Here is a 20,385-nt window from a genome sequence, read left to right as displayed (position 1 = left end):
TAAAGCTGATGTCAGATTTCTAATTTACAGTACCAGAGGTACTGACAAGGAACCTGCTTGTGGTGGCACTGTGCACCCTGGGTAGAGGAGCTGCACCATCCACTCAGGAGCCAAACTTCCTCATACAGTATTTTCCTGGATCTCACCATGGGATGGACTCTGGTGAGGTGCTGTCTACTGGAAGGGGATGCCTGATCCCTACACGGTGTATGTACTGTACCAGTAGGCCAGCCCCATAGAAGCAGTTGCTTAACTGTGGTTAACAGGTCAGTTCAGCCAGACAGACAAGGGTTAAGCAAAAATAACAACTGTACCAGATGTAAGGCTCCCCCCCCCCCCCAATATTCAGGAGCATACTCTGACTTGTAACAAAGACTGCCTGTATATTTATAAAATATATCCCAACACTTCAGTACAGCACTCCTATCTGAGATCCCCAATGTTGTTCTTCTTTCCCTTGGGGCTTGAGAGGGTGATGAGTGGGACACGTCGAGGAATTCGGTTTGGGGTGCGAGAGAGCGAGGAGTCCTGCATGGAAGTTTGAGAGGGGGAGGGGGCCCTGCTTGGGGAGGTAATAGTCTCCGTCTCAAACCTCTGCTTCACCTCATCCTCCACTTCCATCTCTCCTTCCTGGTTTGTGATCAAGATATAAATTAGTATGAGTAGTGGCAGACCTTACGGCATGAAATTTGGAAGAGTGGAGCAGTATGAAATGCTGTAATGGTCAAAGAAAAAGGAAATGGAAGAGAAGTGTCTGAGAGTTAGAAACGTGCGAGGATAAGGCAGCCTAGAGTTGTTTCTGTCTTTTTTTTTTTTTTTTTTTTTTTTTTTTTTTTTTTTTTAAAGGCGAGGAAGAAGGAACCAAAGGCCATGAGCCCGCAGTAAGAGTTCTCTCCAAGAGAAAAACAAAATACAAGAGAAAGCCAAATTAAAGATCCATTCATTTCGAGATGCCTGGACACACTGCATTTGAAAGACTGGAGATCACAGGCAGCAGGAAATACAGACAGAGGGAGACAGTTCCAGAGTTGACCTGTTGCATAAATGAAAGACTGGGAGTAACAGTTAACTCTTGCATTAGAGAGTTGGACAGAAAAGGGATGAGAGTTTGCTGCTAGACGGGTGCTACACACCCGTCGTAGAGGTGGAGGAATGCATGCAGACAGTTCAGGGGAGCAGTGACCATTGAAGTAGCGATAGAAAAGAGATAAAGATGAAACAGTGCGGCGAAGCGACAGAGGTTGAAGGGAGTCAGTAAGAGGAGGAGAGTTAATGAGACGAAAAGCCTTTGACTCCACCCTATTGAGAAGAGCTGTGTGTGGGGAGCCTCCCCACACATGAGAGTTGTACTCCACACAGGGGCAGATAAAACCCCTGTATAGAGTCAACAATTGTGCAGGGGTAAAGAAAGAATGGAGTCGGCTTAGCACACCCAGTCTCTTGGAAGCAGATTTTACAAGAGATGTAATATGATCTTTCCAAGATAAGTCCTGAGTAAATGAAACCTCAAGCATGTTCAAGGATGATGCAGGATTAAGCTGAATATTATTAAACAATAGTAGGTATACCTGTGGAAGATTTTGACGGGTTGATAGGTGTAAGAACTGAGTCTTTGATGCATTACAAACAAGATTATTTTTACCCCAGTCAGAGATACGAGCCAAGTCAGACATTAGGTGTGCCATAGCCTCATCCCTTGTTTGTTGAAGTAACTGCTGAGATGGGCATTGCGGGAACCGAATGGAAAGGTGAAGGGTGGAGTCATCAGCGTATGAGTGGACAAGATTAGATGTATAGCTTAGAAGGTCATTGATGAATAGAAGGAAGAGAGTTGGTGATAGGACAGAGCCCTGAGGGAACACCACTGTTGATAGATCTAGGAGAAGAACGATGGCCATCTACAACAGCGGCTATAGAACGACCAGAAAGGAAGTTAGCGATGAAGACACAGATAGAGGGATAGAAACCGTAAGAGGGCAGTTTGGAAATTAAAGATTTATGCCAGACTCGATCGAAAACCTTTGAGATGTCAAGTGCAATGGCAAAGCTTTCGCCAAAGTCCCGAAAGGAGGATGACCAGGGGTCTGAAAGGTAGGTGAGAAGATCACAAGTGGAGTGTCCCTGACGGAACCCGTACTGACAATCAGAAAGGAGGTTGTGATTGGAAAGATGCCTTAAAATTTTTCTATTGAGAATTGACTCGAAAACTTTTGAAATACAGGACATTAAAGCAACTGGACGATAGTTGGAGGGTTGGGAGTGGTCACCCTTCTTTGGGACTGACTGAATGAGAGCAAACTTCGAGCAAGAAGGAAAGGTACAAGTTGACAGACAAAGGCAAAAGAGTTTGCCTAGGCAGGGTGTAAGCACAGAAGCACAGTTCTTGAGAACAACAGGAGGGACTCCATCAGGCCCATATGCCTTGTTAGTATTGAGGCCAGTGATGGCAGAAATACATCAGCTGAAGAAATTTTAATGTCAGCCAGGAGGAAGTCAGAGGCAGGAAGTGGTGGAGGAACAGCACCGGAATCGTCTAAGGTAGAATTGGAGGAGAAAGTTTGTGCGAAGAGATCTGCTTTATCAGTAGAAGAAATAACTACAGAACCATCAGAGTAGAAAAGAGGAGGGAAGGATGATGAGGTAAAGTTGTTAGAAAGGTTTTTGGCAAGGTACCAGAAGGAGCGGGAAGAATTCGAGTTGGCTATCTGTTCAGGGGCTCCCAGGAGAGAACATGGCAATGGAGATGATGATGATGATGACTTTTTTATCCATCACCCTATCTACTGGCAGCAGTGGTGATGTCTGCCTTAAACATCTGTTTCACCTAATCTTCCACCTCCATCTCTCTGTCTTAATTGATGATTCCATCCATCCATCATCCAATTCTACGTTGCCCCATGAGGAGCGTAGAAGTCTGGGGCTAGTCAAGTTGGTCCAGACATTTAAGATGAAAGTGACTAGCCTCACTCATCCCTGAGTGGCATTACATGAGCAATAAACCCCAACCACTCCTTGGATATAAACCTTCACCGGTTCAATCCGATTGGAGCACTGTAATTACCCACTAAACCACCAGGCGCCAAACTTTGGTTATATGGTTACCAACCAGTGTAGTAAATGGTTTCCTGGTGTACAGGAAACCATTTGGCTTGTCACTCCCTGTAGAGTCACCCATAGGCAGAAGGAACAAGATAGAATGAAGGAAGGAAAGACAAAAGAGGGAGTGTAAAGTCACCTGTGAGCAGAAGGACGAGGAAAGAATGAAGGAAAGAAAGACACCAAAACGATATAAATTCACTTTTTACTTAAACTTGCTCTCTCTCTATCATGAATGCTGAAAGCAAGAAATTAACACAAGAACATAGTGCTAGTCGCAAAGGAGTGCCATAAAAGGGATAGAGAATTGCATTTTTGTCTTATTTTTCCATCCAGGTTTGGGAAATAGTCTGGAAAAGGACAAAAATCTCTGCTATGTTAATGTGAAAGCATTAGTCTGAGTGCTCTTTCTGTCAGTCTATCTACATATCTATTGGCTGGTTCTATATTTACAAACATTCTTAAGAATTAGTTGTGCATACCATTGTTTGTTTATTCTTTTGTCTTCACACATACAGCTAACATAACCTTTTCAAGTAAACAATATCAAATTAAATTATTATCAATACCTGGCAACAATATAAAAAATTAAACAATATGAAAAGCAAAACATTTCTGATGATGGTAATCTGGTATGGAGGCTTGTCTATCTTATGGAATGACTAAGATACTTCATAATTACATCCCCTTACACCTAGCCCCCAAGTCTACAGGGTGGCTACAACAAAAAATTTCTAAGCCTCTCAGCTGCCACCATAACAACTCTACTGGATGCTGGAGAGGAGATGCATTCCTGTGGTGGAACTAATATAACCAGGTGGCTCTAGGTGAGGGCGCTCACCACCCAATCACTCGATGTAGTGCTGCTTTGGGTGTCTGCCCTTTCCTCTCCTCCTTCCAAATGGTTTCCTGTACATCAGTAAACCATTTACTATGCTGGGTGGTAACAATTTAACCAAATTATGGCGCCTAGTGGCCTAGTAGGTAATTGGGGCACTCCAATTGGACTGAGCTGGTGCAGGTTTATATCCATGGGACAGTTGGGGTTTACTGCTCATGTAATGCCACTTAGGGATGAGTTAGGCTGGTCACTCTCATCTTAACTATCAGAACCAACTTGCTTAGCCCCGGGCTTGTATGCTCCTCATAGGGCAACATAGGATTGGATGATGATATAAAAAGATATGAATAGAGCAATAGATATTACTAGTGACTAAAAGAAAGTATAAGAATGTGAGGCCAAAGGCAGTAGTAAGCATGAAAGACCAGAAGATGACTTCATAGTGGTGCATGAATTATGGCAAGCGTACTCACCATAATGGCTCAAACAGACAAAGCACCTCAGTGCTATCAGGATCCTATAACTCACTCTTTGCTGAATAAAACTGTCTGTCATTAGCCATAATACAATACCAGGCATCTCAAACAGATCTTAAATTTGGCTCTCTGTTATGTTATTTTTATTTTTTCTTGGAGAGAACAATCTTGCAGGCTTCTACCCTTTGGTTCCTTCTTGCCTGCATGCATACACTTGTAAGCATGCACACACACACACACACACACACACACACACACACACACACACACACACACACACACACTTCTCAATGGAATAAAATTACCTGGCCCTAGCTAAAATAAAATACTCAAGTTGCTTGACAATAAGAGGGTTAATGATACACTCTCAGCTTCCTATAACTCACACTCTGCTGAATAAGGCTCCCTAATGTTAACCGGAATGAAATACAAGAGTTGTCCTGACCATGAAAGGGCTGACTGACCTGTGATCGTGACTGGGGTGAATCAGTCATGCCACAATCTTCTTCCTTGTGCCCGGGTCCTGAGAGTGTGATCAATGCCACTCGTTTCCCCGGTTTACTCCTGGAATTATAATAATAGAATAATAATACTGTAATGACACCAACACAACAACAACTAATAATAACAATAATAATAGCAATGAAAATTATAATAATTAATAATAATAATTATAATATAAGTCATCATCATCATCCATACTTCTTTTCCCACCCTTTTATGGTGTGAGGTAGAAAAAAAAAAAAAGTAAGAGAAATAATATCAACAATAACAGCAGTAATAATAATCCATCCATCATCCAATCCTACGTTGCCCCATGAGGAGTGTAGGAGCCCGGGGCTAGGCAAGTTGGTCCTGACATTAGATGAGAGTGACCAGCCTCACTCATTTCTGAGTAGCATTACATGAGCAATAACCCCAACCACCCCTTGGATATAAACCTTCACCAGCTCAATCCAATTGGAGTGCTGTGATTACCCACTAAACCACCAAGTGCCATAATTTGGTTTTATGATTACCACCCAGCGTAATAAATGATTTCTTGGTGTACAGGAAACCATTTGGTTTGTCACTCAAGTGTTGAGTCACCCACAGGCAGAAGGAAGAGGAAAGAATGAAGGAAAGAAAGACAAAAGAGGGAATGTAAAGTCACCCATAGGCAGAAGGACGTGGAAGGAATGAAGTAAAGAAAGACAGATGAGGAAGGAAGGAATGGAGGGAGGAAAGGAAAGGGCAGACACCTGAGAGCAGCAGTACATTGAGTGAGTGGATGGTGAGTGCCCCCACCTACCACAAAAAACATTAATAATGTGGTGAATGCTTTTGGCATATCAAATAGAGCCAGGATTCTGGGGGCTTGAATGATGAGTGAAAGGAAGTGTGGCCCATTGGACTGGACAAACTTGAGCTGTCTGGATGTTGCTTCTATAAAAGCCATCTCGTAGCTGTAAAGTTTTTCCTCGGCACATAATTTTGCACCTCCATTTCTGATTTGACGCAATTCTAAATGAAAAACACACACAAACAAAGCCAGCCAGTCAACCTCACAACTAAAAACATTACCACTCCGCTCATTTTGCAACACGGGTAATAAAAGGGGGAGTGAGGTGGGGGGGGGAAGGGGGGCTTCGAAGGGTTTGTGTATAATTTCCAAAATGTATAACATACCCTTCCCCGTCCCTCCTGATGACCAGAGGTTTTTGGGGTGTGTCTTCTACAGGTACTGATATTTCTTGGTCTGTTTTGCTCTTAGCTTCTTTGTCTGCCTCCCTCTCTGACTTCTCCTCTTCCTTGCCTGCCTCCTTCTCTACTGCCAACACTTTCTTGCTTGCATCCCTCTCTGCTGCCTCCATGTCCTTGGTGGGTGTTCCCTGGTGTGTGAGTGTGGCAATGTGCTGGTCCTCCCCTGGCTTGCTCTGATACACCTCCCCCAGCTCCCCTGGTGAGAAGGACACCAGAGAACAATACCCGTCGGTTGAGGACACCACTAACAGGCTTCCATCCGATGACCTGCCATGCAAAAGTGAATTCTACTTAAACCCTAGAGTCATGTGATGAGTCAGGTTTATTCTTGTGCTTGTGCTGCAGATAAATGCCTTCACAAGATGGCACCAGTACAACCAGGCAACATAGCTGCCCAGTTATGCAAATGTCCCTCAACTTTCTTCCTATTCCCTGAGAGGAGGAAAATGGACTGCAGGAGCAGGGCAACTTCAGCCTACTGTCCACTGGGTTCATGCTCACATGAGCCTGATGCAACAATCACATTCTTGTGCTACCTCCAGTTGATTTTATTCATCTTACACAAGATCTCTTGAAATGAAGGGGACAGTGAAAGCATTATCTAACCCTCCTAGTTCAAAGTTTCTCCCGTCCGGAAATATATAAATGATTTCCTATGACTGTAGGAAAAAATATATAAATGATTTCCTATGACTGAAGGGGTTAACCACTTGTAGACATGAAAATATTGAAGTGACATTTATATTCCTATTACCGTACTGTCACACTAATTTATCTTAGGATTGGTCCATCATCATCACTGATTTAAAAATTTCCAGTTATACAAAATGTGTGTTCTCTCACCATGCAATGTCACTGAGGCGGGTGTAGTGGATGTTGGACAGCTTGGCAAAAGGTACAGGCTGCTGTGTGTCATACAGCAGCACTGCATTCTGTGTGGCCACTGCAAAGATCATCCGGTACGGCAACTGGAACAGGTTGGCTTGTTCCTCCCACTCCTCATGACTTGCACCCTATTTATGGGGTTGTAACAGTGTATTTATTCCAACCTAACAAAAATCCCTAGCCACTTTCAGCTCATTTGATGGTCATGTGTACTCAGATTAGAGTTCAGATGAAGTCCAAATGTACTCATCCAGGAGAACTGACTTAAGTACTGTAGTAACCAAAGAGACTCATTCCTACCTCATAAATAGGACTTTCATTCAACCAAGCCTTTTACAACTTCTTTTACATAGCTCGGTAACAGAAAAGACAATGTTATGGGTCTACATGTTTTCCTTAGCTCATCTTTGTGACTTGAGTTTATCTATTCTTACAGCTAGACATTCAAGATGCAGAGATAGCACTTTTAGGGCAAGTTAAAATGACAAATATAATACTAACCTCTAGTGAGGTGTAAGGGTTGTGTCTGAGCTGGAAGAGGATGGGACAGAATCTGACAGCAAGAGTATACTTATCCTTGGTTGGAAGATACAGCGCCGGCCTGGAAAAAACAATTACAGTTAACAGCCAATACATTTTAAGGTGTAAAGACCTCAGGCTAGGCTATAGAAGTCCAAAACATTTAAGGGTAAATGACCAGCAAAGTAACACATACTGGTATCATCTAGATGTTAAAATCTGATATCAAATAAACATATCCCTGGAAAAGGGGTAAAGCCAGTACTAACAATATCCTGAGATTTCTTACATGTAGCAAATGTTGACAAATGGGATGAAAACCTCCGTTCCTTGTAAAGGCACTAGTAATGCATATGGGAACTTCATAGCCCTGCACTTGTGTTGCAAGATGTAACCTCCTACAGCACAACAGAATGTAGGCACTCCAATGAAGGTTTCTCTTCTCTGATTTGCATCCCAATTAGATCAGTCAAGATCTGACTATTCTCATTGCAAGTCAGTGTGGTGTATTGGATTGTGAGGATGAAGGCCAACAAAGTTGAGGTGCTCTTTCCTAAGAGAGAGACAAATGAAACCCTAGAGACATAATATCTTAGAGAGAGAGAGAGAGAGAGATTGATATGTACAGTCTATTGCACTGGTTCGCAACTTTTTTGGGGCCATGCTTCTCTTAGCCTTGGTTCACATATTCACAAGTGCCCCTAGCCTTGGTCAACATATTCACCACCCACCACCTGCTTCCTGCCAATATCTGACTCTGAAAACTTATTTCAGAATTATTATACTTATATTTGCTGCTGGTTCAAGTGGACATTAATCCAGCTGAATACAGTATGCATCAGCCCTTCTGGAATTCATTATACCCCTTTCTGAGGGACAGAGGGAGGTTGAGAGACCTTCACTGTATATTTTAACAGGGGTTTGATCTGAGAGAGGTGTAGGTAGGGGCATTCACCATCCACTCACTCAATGTGGTGTTGCTTTGGGTGTCTGCCCTTTCCTCTCTTCCTTCCTTCCTCTTCTGTCTTTCTTTCCTTCATTCTATCCCCTTCCATCTGCCTATGGGTGACTTTACACTCCCTCTTCTGTCTTTCTTTCCTTCACTCTTTCCTTTTCCTTCTGCCTGTGGGTGACTCTACACTGAGTGGCATGCCAAATGGTTTCCTGTACACCAGGAAACCATTTACTACGGTGGATGGTAACCATATAACTAAATTATGACGCCCGGTGGTTTAGCGGGTAATTAAGGTGCTCCTATCGGATTAAGCCAGTGTAGGTTTATATCCGAGGGGTGGTTGGGGTTTATTGGTCACGTGCTGACGCTCAGGGATGAGTGAGGCTGGTCACTCTTATCTTAAATGTTAGGACCAACTTGCCTAGCCCGGGGCTCCTACGTTCCTTATGGGGCAGCATAGGATTGCATGACGGATGGATGGATGGATGGTTTGACCTGTCTTCAAAACAACCTTATTAGAAAAAAGGCAAGCAGATGACCAGGCGACAGACATGAAGTAAAGAAATCTACTTATTAAAGAAAAATGTGTTTTGAAGGCCAAAACAGACAGAATATGAATACAGTATTGAATATACATCATTAGTTCATCATGATACACACAGACATCAATAACTCATTGTGATACAAACACAAATCAACAGTTCATCGTGACACACACACACACACACACACACACTGTTCAAACAACCAACTATTTTTTCTGATTCCTCATGTCCCCCTAGGGTGATGCACCCCCCAAGCTGTGAATCAGTGATCTACCATACAGTAAACTCTCAGTTATCTGTCATGGCAATATCCAGCTCAATGCACTATCCGGAGCTGCTGGCTAGGCTCTATTAAAGCAATGTCTGGCACTGAAACGGGACGGGCTATGCAATAGCCAGCATTGAGGCAGATCACCTGGCTCATAATCGGTAGCCAACCGGTGCAGTATTACTGTACTGTATCATTATTTTATTGTATTTTAAGCTTATATTTCATCATTTACTGATGGGAAAGTTTTTAGGATAGAAGATCAAGACGGATAAAAACACAATATCCCACTCAAAGCCAACTGTTGAGTTGAGCGGGAGGTACTATGCAATATCTGGCATTTCATGTTATTCAGCAGAGGACTTGGCTGAATTACAGTGGATAAGTGAGGTTTACTGTATATGTATGCACATAATTTACAAAGTGTGCATCACTTACTTGTTCATGTTATTCCTGGTGAAGACATAGGTTCCATTGGTGGTGGGTGCTGCTTCATTCTCCAGGATACCAGAGGGTGTCAGCAACAACTCCCCATCAGGTGAGAATGATAGGCGGCGGCAGAATGACTTAAGTGTATCATCGTAAAATAGGCGAGTTGGCTGAAACATTAACAGTGATGGTAACACACATTCAAGTTTTCCCTTCTTCAAAGTGTACAGTCTTGAGGATACAATACTGTGGTCCAATACACTTAATCCCTTGAATCTAGTGATCTATCTATCTATCTATCTACTGCCAGATGCCTTAATTCCATAAGGGATGGCCCCAAACAAATTGCCTCCACGTCGCCCTGTCCCCTCCCATTTCACTGCCCTGCTCCCAGCTCACCCCCCCCCTTTTTTTCTTTTTTTTTATAAATATGAGGAAGAAGGAACCAAAGGCAACGAGCCCACATCCCCACTCCATCCCTTCATCTCATCCTTGGCCTCCCCCTCCCTCTTCCACCTCACTCACATACACTCTCCTCATCAGTCTTTCACTCTCCATCCTCTTCACATGGCCAAACCACCTCAGCGTGTTTCTCCTGACACTTCTTATTACATCCACATCCACAGCACAATGCTCCTTCACTTCCTTATTTATCAGTCTGTCTTTCCATGTGACTCCACATGCTACTCTCAAATAATGTATTTCCACCACCCTCACTCTTGACTTGTGTCCCTCCAACATGGTCCAAGCTTCACTTCCATACGTCAGAGTTGGTATCACAATAATATCATGCAGTAACTTTTTCACTTCCATGCTCACTTCCCTCTTTCTTATCACTGCTTTCAAAGAACCAGCAACCTTTCTTCTTTGTTGTACCCTTTCAAGCACTTCACCCTCTATGTTTCCATCCTTACTTATCAAACTACCCAAGTACTTAAATCTATATCTATCTATCTATAGCCCGACGCCCTAATCCCGCAAAGGGTGGCCGCAGACAAAACGCCTCCAAGTCACTCTGTCACCCACCATTTGACTCCCCTCCCCCCAACTCACCCCCCCCCTCCCTCATATACCTCTCAACTCCATCCCTCCACTTAAATGCACTCACATTTTCCATTTCCATTTCCTTCTCATCCAGCCTCACTGTACATTCACTGACTTCATTTCTCTCGAAGATCATAACTTTACTCTTCCCTAAATTCACCTTTAGAGTCCGTTTCTTACACACTCTCCCAAACTCATTCACCAAGCCCTGCAGTTCCCCTCTGTCTTCACTTAACAACACAGTATCATCTGCAAACAACAGTACAAGGAGTTTAAACACACTGCCCTCTCTCAATAGGGCTGCTCCAGCATCCACTGCCCCACCTTGTATCTCTTTTATAACCCCATCCACGTACAGACTGAACAACCATTGAGACATAACACATCCCTGATTCAATCCAACCTTCAAACAGAAAAATTCACTCAGTTCACTTTCCACACGCACTGCAGCCTTGGCACCCTCATACATACTCTTCATGGCATTCAGCAACCTCCCATCTACTCCATATATTCTTAATACTTTCCACAATCCTTGTCTATTCACCCTGTCATATGCTTTCTCCAACTCCACGAAAGCTGCGTATAACTTCTTTCCCTTCTCTAGAAACTTTTCCACTAAAGACCTAAGAATGAATATTTGATCCACACAACCTCTTCCCTTCCTAAAACCTCCCTGTTCTTCTCCAACTAATTCCTCTGTTATTTCTCTAACTCTGTCAATAAGTATCCTACCACATACTTTTCCTATTACCCTTTGGAGACAAATGCCCCTGTGATTACCACACACTTCTTTTTCCCCTTTTCCTTGGTACAGGGGTATAATTATACCTGACTTCCCATCATCTGGGACTTTACCTTCCCCCCAAGCCAATCTGCACATCCATTCTACTACTATCTCTCCTCCATGCTTCAGCATTTCACCACACACTCCATCAATTCCAGGGGTTTTCCCCATTTTGACTTTCTTCATTGCACTCACAACTTCCAGTGATGGTTTTTTTTTTTTTTTACTCTCCACTCCCAGGCCATTTTCATCAACCTGGGAAGTTATCATACTGAAGAGGTTAATGAAGGCAATACAGGTACTCTATTATATCTAATTCCTCCAATCTGTAAAACCAATCCTAAGGGCAATAAAACTGTCTTAAAGCAGCAAGAATATAATGAGAAATATGCCACTGGAATGAAGGGGTTAAAAGCAGATGACCAGCCTACTCCTCTTGATGGCATTGTAAGATCAAAGAACCTCCTGTCACCTCATGGAAATGGAGCCTATACAAGGCCATTACTCCAATTACGGTGTTCTGACAACTTCACAACCAGGCAAGTAAACTGGGTAACAAAGGGAGACTGTTCCAATAATAATGCAGGGATTAGTGTCAAAACACTAGCACAACATATGGAAAAGAAGCTTGGAACCCACTGGAAGGACTGGTGAAGGATGAGAGCTGTGGAAATGAGTTATCTGAGAGAAGCATGTGCACTCACATGGATAGAGAGACAAATGAAGATGTAAAGGAGGGCTGAGGTGCTGATATGGATGACTGAAAGTATTAAAAGAAATATTTTGAGATGGTCTGGCCATGTGCTGAGGATGAAGAGTGAGAGCCTGAGTAGATGACTCTGGGTGAGTGAGGTAAACAGGGATGGAGGGATAAGCACAGAGGTATCTGGCAGGGGATAGGGAGACATGGAAGCGATTTTTTTTTTTGTGGACATCCCTTACAGGATTATGGCATCTGGCTATAGATAGATATAAAGACTTCTTTAGCCATTTATTCTGTACATTACACCTCTATATCTTCTTGTATGTTACTGATGTTACCTATGCCCGTACTGACATTAGCAGTAGTAGAGTAGTTGCAAACCCAGCCTTATCTAGACATGAACCCAGTGGACTGCAAGGTGTGCCAATCTTCTATAGTCCACCATCCTCCTTTTGGGGGATATGGAGGAGATTGAGGAACATTTATATAACTGGGCAGTGGGGCCACCCAATAGTACTGATGCCACCATGTGAAGGCATTCCTCTTCAGCACCTTGATATAACAATGGTAAACTCGTAAGAGAATGATTATGTGTACTAAGCAGATTAAACTGCTAAGATGCTACAAAGCCTTCTATGCTATGTGGAATACAAACATTATCTTCATCAGCCTAACCCAGAGTCAGACACTAACATGGAGTAAGGAAAAGATGATGATGATGATGATCATTATCATATCATCATCATAATCACCATCATCATAATTGTGACCATCATCCAGACCTCCTCTCCCACCTCAAGATGGGATGAGGTAGGGTCTGGAGAGCCAGAAAAAACCTGACAGAACAATATACCGTACTAACCAAAATTTACCCAACTGAATTAGCCACACCTCCATTCACTCACCATTCATCATCATCATCATCATTCGGACCTTCTTTCCCACCCTAGGGTAAGGTGAGAAGTAGCAATGTCCAGACAGCCCAAATTTGTCCAATCCAATGAGCCACACCGGCCCACGCTTCCATTCACTCATCATTCAAGCCCCCGGAATCATGGCTCTATCATATATGCCAAAAACATTCACCACATTCTGTAGCTTCACATAAACGTATCCGACTTAGTCAATCTGGACGCTGCTATGTTAAAAAGGGGTGCCAAATCCCTGATCATGCAGTTCTCCTTACAATATTCATCCAGCCAGCTCGATCTCTTGTCAGTTCCCTAGCCTCACCGACTTCCAAACCTCTCTTCCTCACACACCCATCCACCATATCTCTCCACCTCCTCCTTGGCCTACCTCACCTCCTCCCTCCTTCAAATTAACTCAGATATACCTTTTTCACTACTCTATTGTTATCCATTCTCTCCACATGATCATACCATCTCAGTACACTCTCCTCGATTCTGGTGTCCACTGACTTCCTCACTCCACATCTTTCATGAATCACATTATTTTGTATCCTATCCACCCTCTGTACTCCACCATTCAAGCCCTGAAGTCCTATTAACAACTGAAATTATTAATAATTTCAAACAATAATTCTAAAGAGAAAATAATGGCACACCTTTTCAGTAATATTTTCTTTCTCATCAAGTGTGGGGAGGGAGGCCTTGTAGATCTTGTTTACTATCTTCTTGTTGGTTATGCTGTAGATTCGGCAGCATCTGGGGGAGATAAACAAGGTCAGAAATGCTAAGTACTGGGTAGGATAGAACTGTAAAGGGTACCTTTGATATCAATGGCTAAAGCTAGTTAAAGATGACCCATTTTCTACTGTACAACTATTACAGTATTCCTTTAATGACAAGGTAAGGTATATAATGTAGAGGTAAAGATGGTCCATTTTCTACTGTACAACTATTATTCCTTTAATAGCATGGTAAGGTAATGTACAGGTATTACCCTAATGTAATGTAATGTTTATGATGCAAGAGTTGAGGGGTGGGATAGAACTGGAGTGTATTGGTGCTGTGATGAGGAGAGGTACATTGAAATGGTTTGGGCAAGTGGAGAGGATAGGGGATGATAACTGTTTGCAGAAAGTGAGAAGTGTTAATGTTAGGGGTAGGGTTGCGAGAGGCTGACCGAAAAAGACCTGGAACTAGGTCACTGAGTGTGACCTCAGAGATATGGGACTGAACAGGGAAGCTAACAGAGATCGAGCGGCATGGAAAGCTGCCATCAGGCGACTCAGGCTGATGCATGCAAGCTTGTTGGAGACATAAAAAATGAACGAACGAATGAATGCGCCATGTCTTAGGAGTGTAATGCTGTATGACAGTGAGACCTTGGCAGTAAAGAAGAGGATATTTGTAGGCTCAAATGTACAGAAATGACAATGATTAGTTGGATGTGCAGAGCGTCTTTGAACGCAAGGCCTGGGGGAGGGGGGGCTAGGATTGCGACAGAAGTGTTGAGAGGAAGGATGGGACTTGAATGTATTTGTTGTGATGACAAGGGGAAGATTGAGATAGTTTGGGCATGTTAAGAGGACAGAGGATGACAATTGGGTGCAGAAGGTGAGAAGTGTGAACACTGTGAGTAGGGCTGCACGAGGTACACCTACAAAGCCTTGGGATGGGTTCACAGAGTGGACCTTAAGGATAAGGGACTGAATACAGAGGCTGCCAAAGATCAAGCAGCGTGGACAGCTGTCGATAGGTGACTAAGGCCAGTGCATGTAAGCATGCTGGGGCCTTTATAAACGATACAATATGATATGAATGCATCGTAATAATGTATGCAACAATGAGGTAAAGCAAGGTATGGGTATTTCCCTCACTTAATGGAAGAGTGTAAGGCATAACACAAAGTAAGGCAATATACTTCCCTCAAGGAACCTGTTTTAAGGTAATGTCGTGTGGAACAGCACAGTGTAATGTATGTAACACAATGACAGAGGGTAAGACAGTGCAAGGAAGGACAACTTAAGTCAAGGTATAGTTTTTACACCTTAACTTGACCCATATTTTTGTCTTTTTATAGCTTAATTCACATAGTTCAGTGCCAGAACATTGCTATGGTTCTGCATCTCTTCCACAACACTTCTTTCTAACTGGCATCATATTTTAGTTTAATCCAACAACAAAACTCAGTAATCCCTCCAAGATCCGTCATAATAGAGCCAAGGCATGTCCAGGACTTGGGGAAAATGCCCCTGGACAGGTACTTATAGACCCCCAACCCAACTTTGAAAGCCACCTAAATAACTCACTACTGGACATGCACAGCATTTATTTAAGACCCTACGCACACAAATAAGGGACAGAAATCATGAAATAAATGAAAAGGAACCAGAGAATGAGAAATTAGATGTGAGTATGGAATATATTTAGCAGTGTACAGGGTACAAAGATTAATGCACCTCCTCTAAGGCTCTAACAGTGGTGGAGGTGCACTTGAAGCAAGTACAGTAATCCTGTGTTGTGCTGCACTTAATCCTTTGCATTGTGAATTATAATTGTTTAACACTGCACATTCTGTTCTTACTTGCACCATGCCAATTGCAACATGCCAGTGATGCACTCTGCACTTAATCCTTTGCACTCTGAATTCTAATTTCTTAACACTGCACAATACTGTAAATTCCCATGTGGTCTAGTGGCGAGGTATTGCAGTTTGTTCCCTCTTTATTCACAAAAATGAGCACGTGACAGCCATGGCGACAAGAGTAAAGTCACGACAGAAGGTAAACTGGAACTGGGGAGGGGAAGATGCAGGGGGGCTTTACTACGCGCCAAAACACAGCTGTTCGTCACTGCGCGGCGAATTTAAAGTACCGGTAGGGATGAACACATATTGACTTTTTTTTTCCATTTTGATGTTTTTTGGCCATTTTTGGTGTCCAAGGACCCAAGCCCAAAATGTATGAGACTTGGGCATCTGGGTCTTAAAGGGATTACTGTACAGTAAGACCTCACTATAACATACTAATTGGGGCCCAAGCCATTCCGAAAAAAGGGAAATTCCGATAAAAGCAACATCCAGACTTCCCACTGCTAACCCGGACTTTTTCCGATACAGTATATCAGACGTTAGTCCGGATCACATGAACGGTTTTTAAACTGTTTTGACTACCACTGCGGTACTGTACTGTGTTATAACTTCACAACATTAAACAAATGGTATAATATATATAATAATACTGTACCTTACATTGATAAACATGTCTTTTATTTACCGCATTGTGGTGAACATAGCTGAAGTGGTCAGGCAGTCCGGACTGCTTCTGGCTTTATCAGACTTTTTCCGGTATATAGGAATTTAGTCCGGTAGCTCCTCAAGTCCGATAAAAGCGAATTCCGGTTTACTGAAGTCCGTTATATGGAGGTTTTACTGTATTCAAAATACAGAAATTATAATTTTACGTCAAATTAGAGTGCAGAGTAGAGCACATGTACAGTAAATGCGACAAAGCAAACCTGTCTGAGCAGAGTGTTGCCACATAGTATCCCAGTGGGTCCCAAGAGACACCCTGCACAAAACCTTTGTGTTCACTTAGCAGAGCTGTGCTTTTCCCTGTAAAAGTTTATGGTTCATTAAACAGTGCCAGACAATGGGTAAAATTTATATTACAGTATCCTATATATACTTCACTGGTAGTCATATAATGAACATGCTAGATGATTATGAAGTGTACCACACAAAATAAATACAGTATATAACTTAGGACGAGGTGCTGAAGGCTTAAAGCACATAAGAATACAGCTTGTGAAGTACCAGATTTGTATGGATGAGCATGATGTTGAGTGTTCACCCACTTCAGTACTTTCTCTTCACTTGTTTTCTGGACCCTATCTCACTCCACCCTTAGGTGGGAAACAAGTTCAGGATGATGAAGAAGAGGAAGAGGAATCAGAGAATTATAAATAACAACAATGATGATTTAAAGCAGCATACCTTTAGCAATGTCCCAGAGTATGGTTTAGGTGGGAAACAAGGTCAGGATGATGAGGTAGAAGAGGACTAAGACAATGATGAAAACATTGATGATTAAGAGCAGCATACCTTTAGCAATGTCCCAGAGTATGGCAGTGTTGTCAACGGAGCCAGAGATGAGGAACTGTGAGCAGCGAGACCAGGCAAGATCATAGACATCCTCGAGGTGGCCACGTAACACCTTGGCCACACCCCAGTGCTCCTTATTCTCACCCCCCTCACTGCCTCCCTCCTCAAACAACCCCCCACAGTCCCCCTCCTGACGACGCCAGAGGATCACCGCACCCTCTGCCAGGAGAAAAGGTGTAATAGTTTGTCTCAGTTTAGTCCACTGAGCCTGGGGCATCTATTTCATATTATTTTTGTTATTATTATTATTTTTTTTACTGGATAACTCCACAAATATTCCCCTACACTCTCCCTACTGATGAAACAAGAGGATCAAAACATCCTCTGCCAGGAGTGGACGTCCTCAGTCACTCCTTATTTAACCCTTTCAACCTGGTGACATTTAAATTATTTGTTATTCCTACTGTACCTACAGACCATTTTATTCAGATTTAAGCAGAATTCTTGCAGTGGAGAGGTAATGAAGACTGTACCTAACCGCTCCAGTTCAAAGTCACCCAAAAGCCGAGTAAAACTGACTAGAGATGGCGAGAATCAAACTAAAAACGCATCATCAGACTGAGGGGGATAAAACAGTCTCATTACAGTATTATTGGGAGTAACACCAACAATACTGCAGTGATACACACAAACCCTCTCATGACTAGGACAGCTTTAATACTCTAATCCAAGTAGTGCCAAATGAATTCATTCAGCTGAGTCACAGAAGTCTTAGAATTAATTCAATCATCATTGTAACCATAAATGTGTACAAGGGGAAGGGTGATACCCTGGAAAGAGGGTAGCACCATGTGTAACTTTGTGTAGGGGTGGAGTAGTTAGCGGTGATGCACGGCCAGCACAGCCTGAGCTGTGGCTCGCAATCCACGGGTTAACATTTTAGTATCAACTGCAAACAACAGTACAGGAAGTTTCCAAACACTGCCTTCTCTCATTAGGGCCACTCCAACATCCACTGACCTACCTTGTGTCTTTTTTTATAACAAGACAATGATAATTTTTCACTAGCCTATTATTTATGCAACCACAATTAGATTTCATTAAGCTGATGGGTAACTTCCTTGAATGAAGGGATTAAAAACAACCTCTAATAACTCATTCACTACAATGACAATTTTAATCATAACTTTTGCTACAGCTGCATGATTTTATTCAGCCCAGGAGGAACCTTATGTGACTGTAAATGGTTACCAGTAATCATTACTATATTAAAAAAAAAAAGTGGAGCATTATCTTGGTGAAACAGAAAGAAGTGGAAGAGGAATGTTTGAGATAATGAAGGAGAGGTGTGTGAAATTAAAGAAACCTCAAGGCAACTGTCATGACCATTCCATTCAGGGATTCCCAGGAGAGAGCAAAGGCACCAAAGATGATGATGATGAAGATAGAAATAATATCCAGAGGGACCTCACCATCATCGGCTGAAGCAAGGAACTCTCCATTGGGTGAAAATCGGATGGTATTTACAGCGCGGGTGTGACGGGTGAGGTCACTTAGTGCCTCCACACTCACACCACCGTTGTCCAACACCCGCAACTGCCAGATCTGTCAATACACCAATTGTATATTTGATCTACCTATCTATCTATTAGCTGATGTTATATCCTGTGAGAGGCAGCCCTAACCAAAGAATCTCCAAGTACTGTACCTCGTGTTTCTACTCAACGCAAGCACCCCTCATCTTAATAAGCATTTTTGCTTAGGTGCTGCAATGTTTGCTTCTTACAATTACATAAGTGGTGATCCAGCTCTATACAGGGGACTTACTGTTTTCACAATACTGTGCTACAGCACATATCCAAGCAGCATTAATTTAGGCTCAAGTGGAACATGAACCCAGAAGACTGCAAGCTTAAACTGACTTCTTCTTTTTTTTTTTCAACCTGGTTCTTATTCATATTATTAAAAAAAAAAAAAAAAAAAAAAAAAAAGGCAAATCCCAGGTTTTGGTGATGAAAATACTTTACTATACAGCATGTATGCTTAGTTATGAATATCAATCCACTGTGTGTATTATTTATAGATGATGTTGATGTGTTTACTGCAAGAAACAAAAACAGTTATGAAATACAGTGTTTGATTAGTTTCTAAAATTTAGACTCATTGGTTGTTGTAAATTTTTTGTAATAGAGTACTGTACAATAAGTGCCATAAAATGTTGAGAAATACAGTACTGTACAATGATAATGTATTACAGTACACACCCTGCATATTACTGTATGCCATTTTCAACAAGTCACTTCTAAGAAAATACTTTATAAAATTTAACTTTATGTGCAACAAACTTTTCAGTGTCTAAAATTAAATACTGTAATAATGATTACATTTTTTTATAATACTGTATTCATTTACAGTGCTTATGTAATTTGTAAATTTAATCAACAGATTAAAAAAATGCAAGTTTAAACAGAAATAACTATTCTGGCCCATATTAAAGAAAATTAAAATAGGGGGAGTTAGACTATGGAGAAAAAAAAAGGGGGGGGGGGGAGGCCAAGTGGGTAGCTACCCTGAGAGGTACCAATGCAAACCCCCTGACTGCCCTGCTCCTGCAATTGAAAATCCTTTGGGGGGACTGGGAAGGGTATATTTACAACTTAATGTAGCTCAGAGATGCTTGTTTAACCAGGCAGCTGAGCCACCTGATTATATCAGTGCCACCACATGAAGGAGTCCCTCTCTAGCACTGGTACAGCAGATCAGCTACCAAGGTTGTGAAAGAGCACCAGGGCCAGAAAGTAACCTACCACCACATGTGTGTCTGTGCCGGCAGTGGCAAGACGACACACACCATCCTGTGTGTCGGGCTGGATGTCCACTGCCAAAACTGGGTCACGGTTGTGCCAAGAAATTTCTGGGATGGTACACTTCATGGCTCCTTACTCACACAAGGGTTACAACTGCAATCAAATTATAATGAAACATTACCAGAACCCTTTGGTAGGGATTGCCCTTAACTGAAAAAAATCATCAAGCTTTTGCTTTAAAAAAAAAAAAAAAAAAAAAAAAAAAAAAAAAAAAATATGC

The 20,385-nt window shown here is 42.3% G+C and overlaps 1 protein-coding gene across 1 annotated transcript; it reads right to left on the bottom strand.

Annotated features, from left to right (window-relative positions):
- Positions 1-423: 423 nt before the first annotated feature.
- Caf1-105 (chromatin assembly factor 1, p105 subunit) lies at positions 424-20,254 on the bottom strand. Its single transcript, XM_080284043.1, has 11 exons — positions 20,106-20,254; positions 18,771-18,903; positions 17,299-17,517; positions 16,713-16,809; positions 13,856-13,955; positions 9,767-9,927; positions 7,543-7,642; positions 7,000-7,169; positions 6,082-6,423; positions 4,878-4,977; positions 424-630 (listed from the first exon to the last, which is right to left on the bottom strand). The coding sequence occupies exons 1-11, from the start codon at positions 20,229-20,231 to the stop codon at positions 424-426; spliced, it is 1,755 nt and encodes a 584-aa protein (XP_080140169.1). The 5' UTR covers positions 20,232-20,254.
- Between the last annotated feature and the right edge of the window lie 131 nt (positions 20,255-20,385).

Source organism: Coenobita brevimanus, chromosome 100 (assembly GCF_032717465.1).
Source record: "Coenobita brevimanus isolate Jiangsu-jjx chromosome 100, ASM3271746v2, whole genome shotgun sequence".
In the NCBI taxonomy this organism is placed as follows: Eukaryota; Metazoa; Arthropoda; class Malacostraca; order Decapoda; family Coenobitidae; genus Coenobita; species Coenobita brevimanus.
This window is presented reverse-complemented; position numbering and strand designations above follow the sequence as displayed.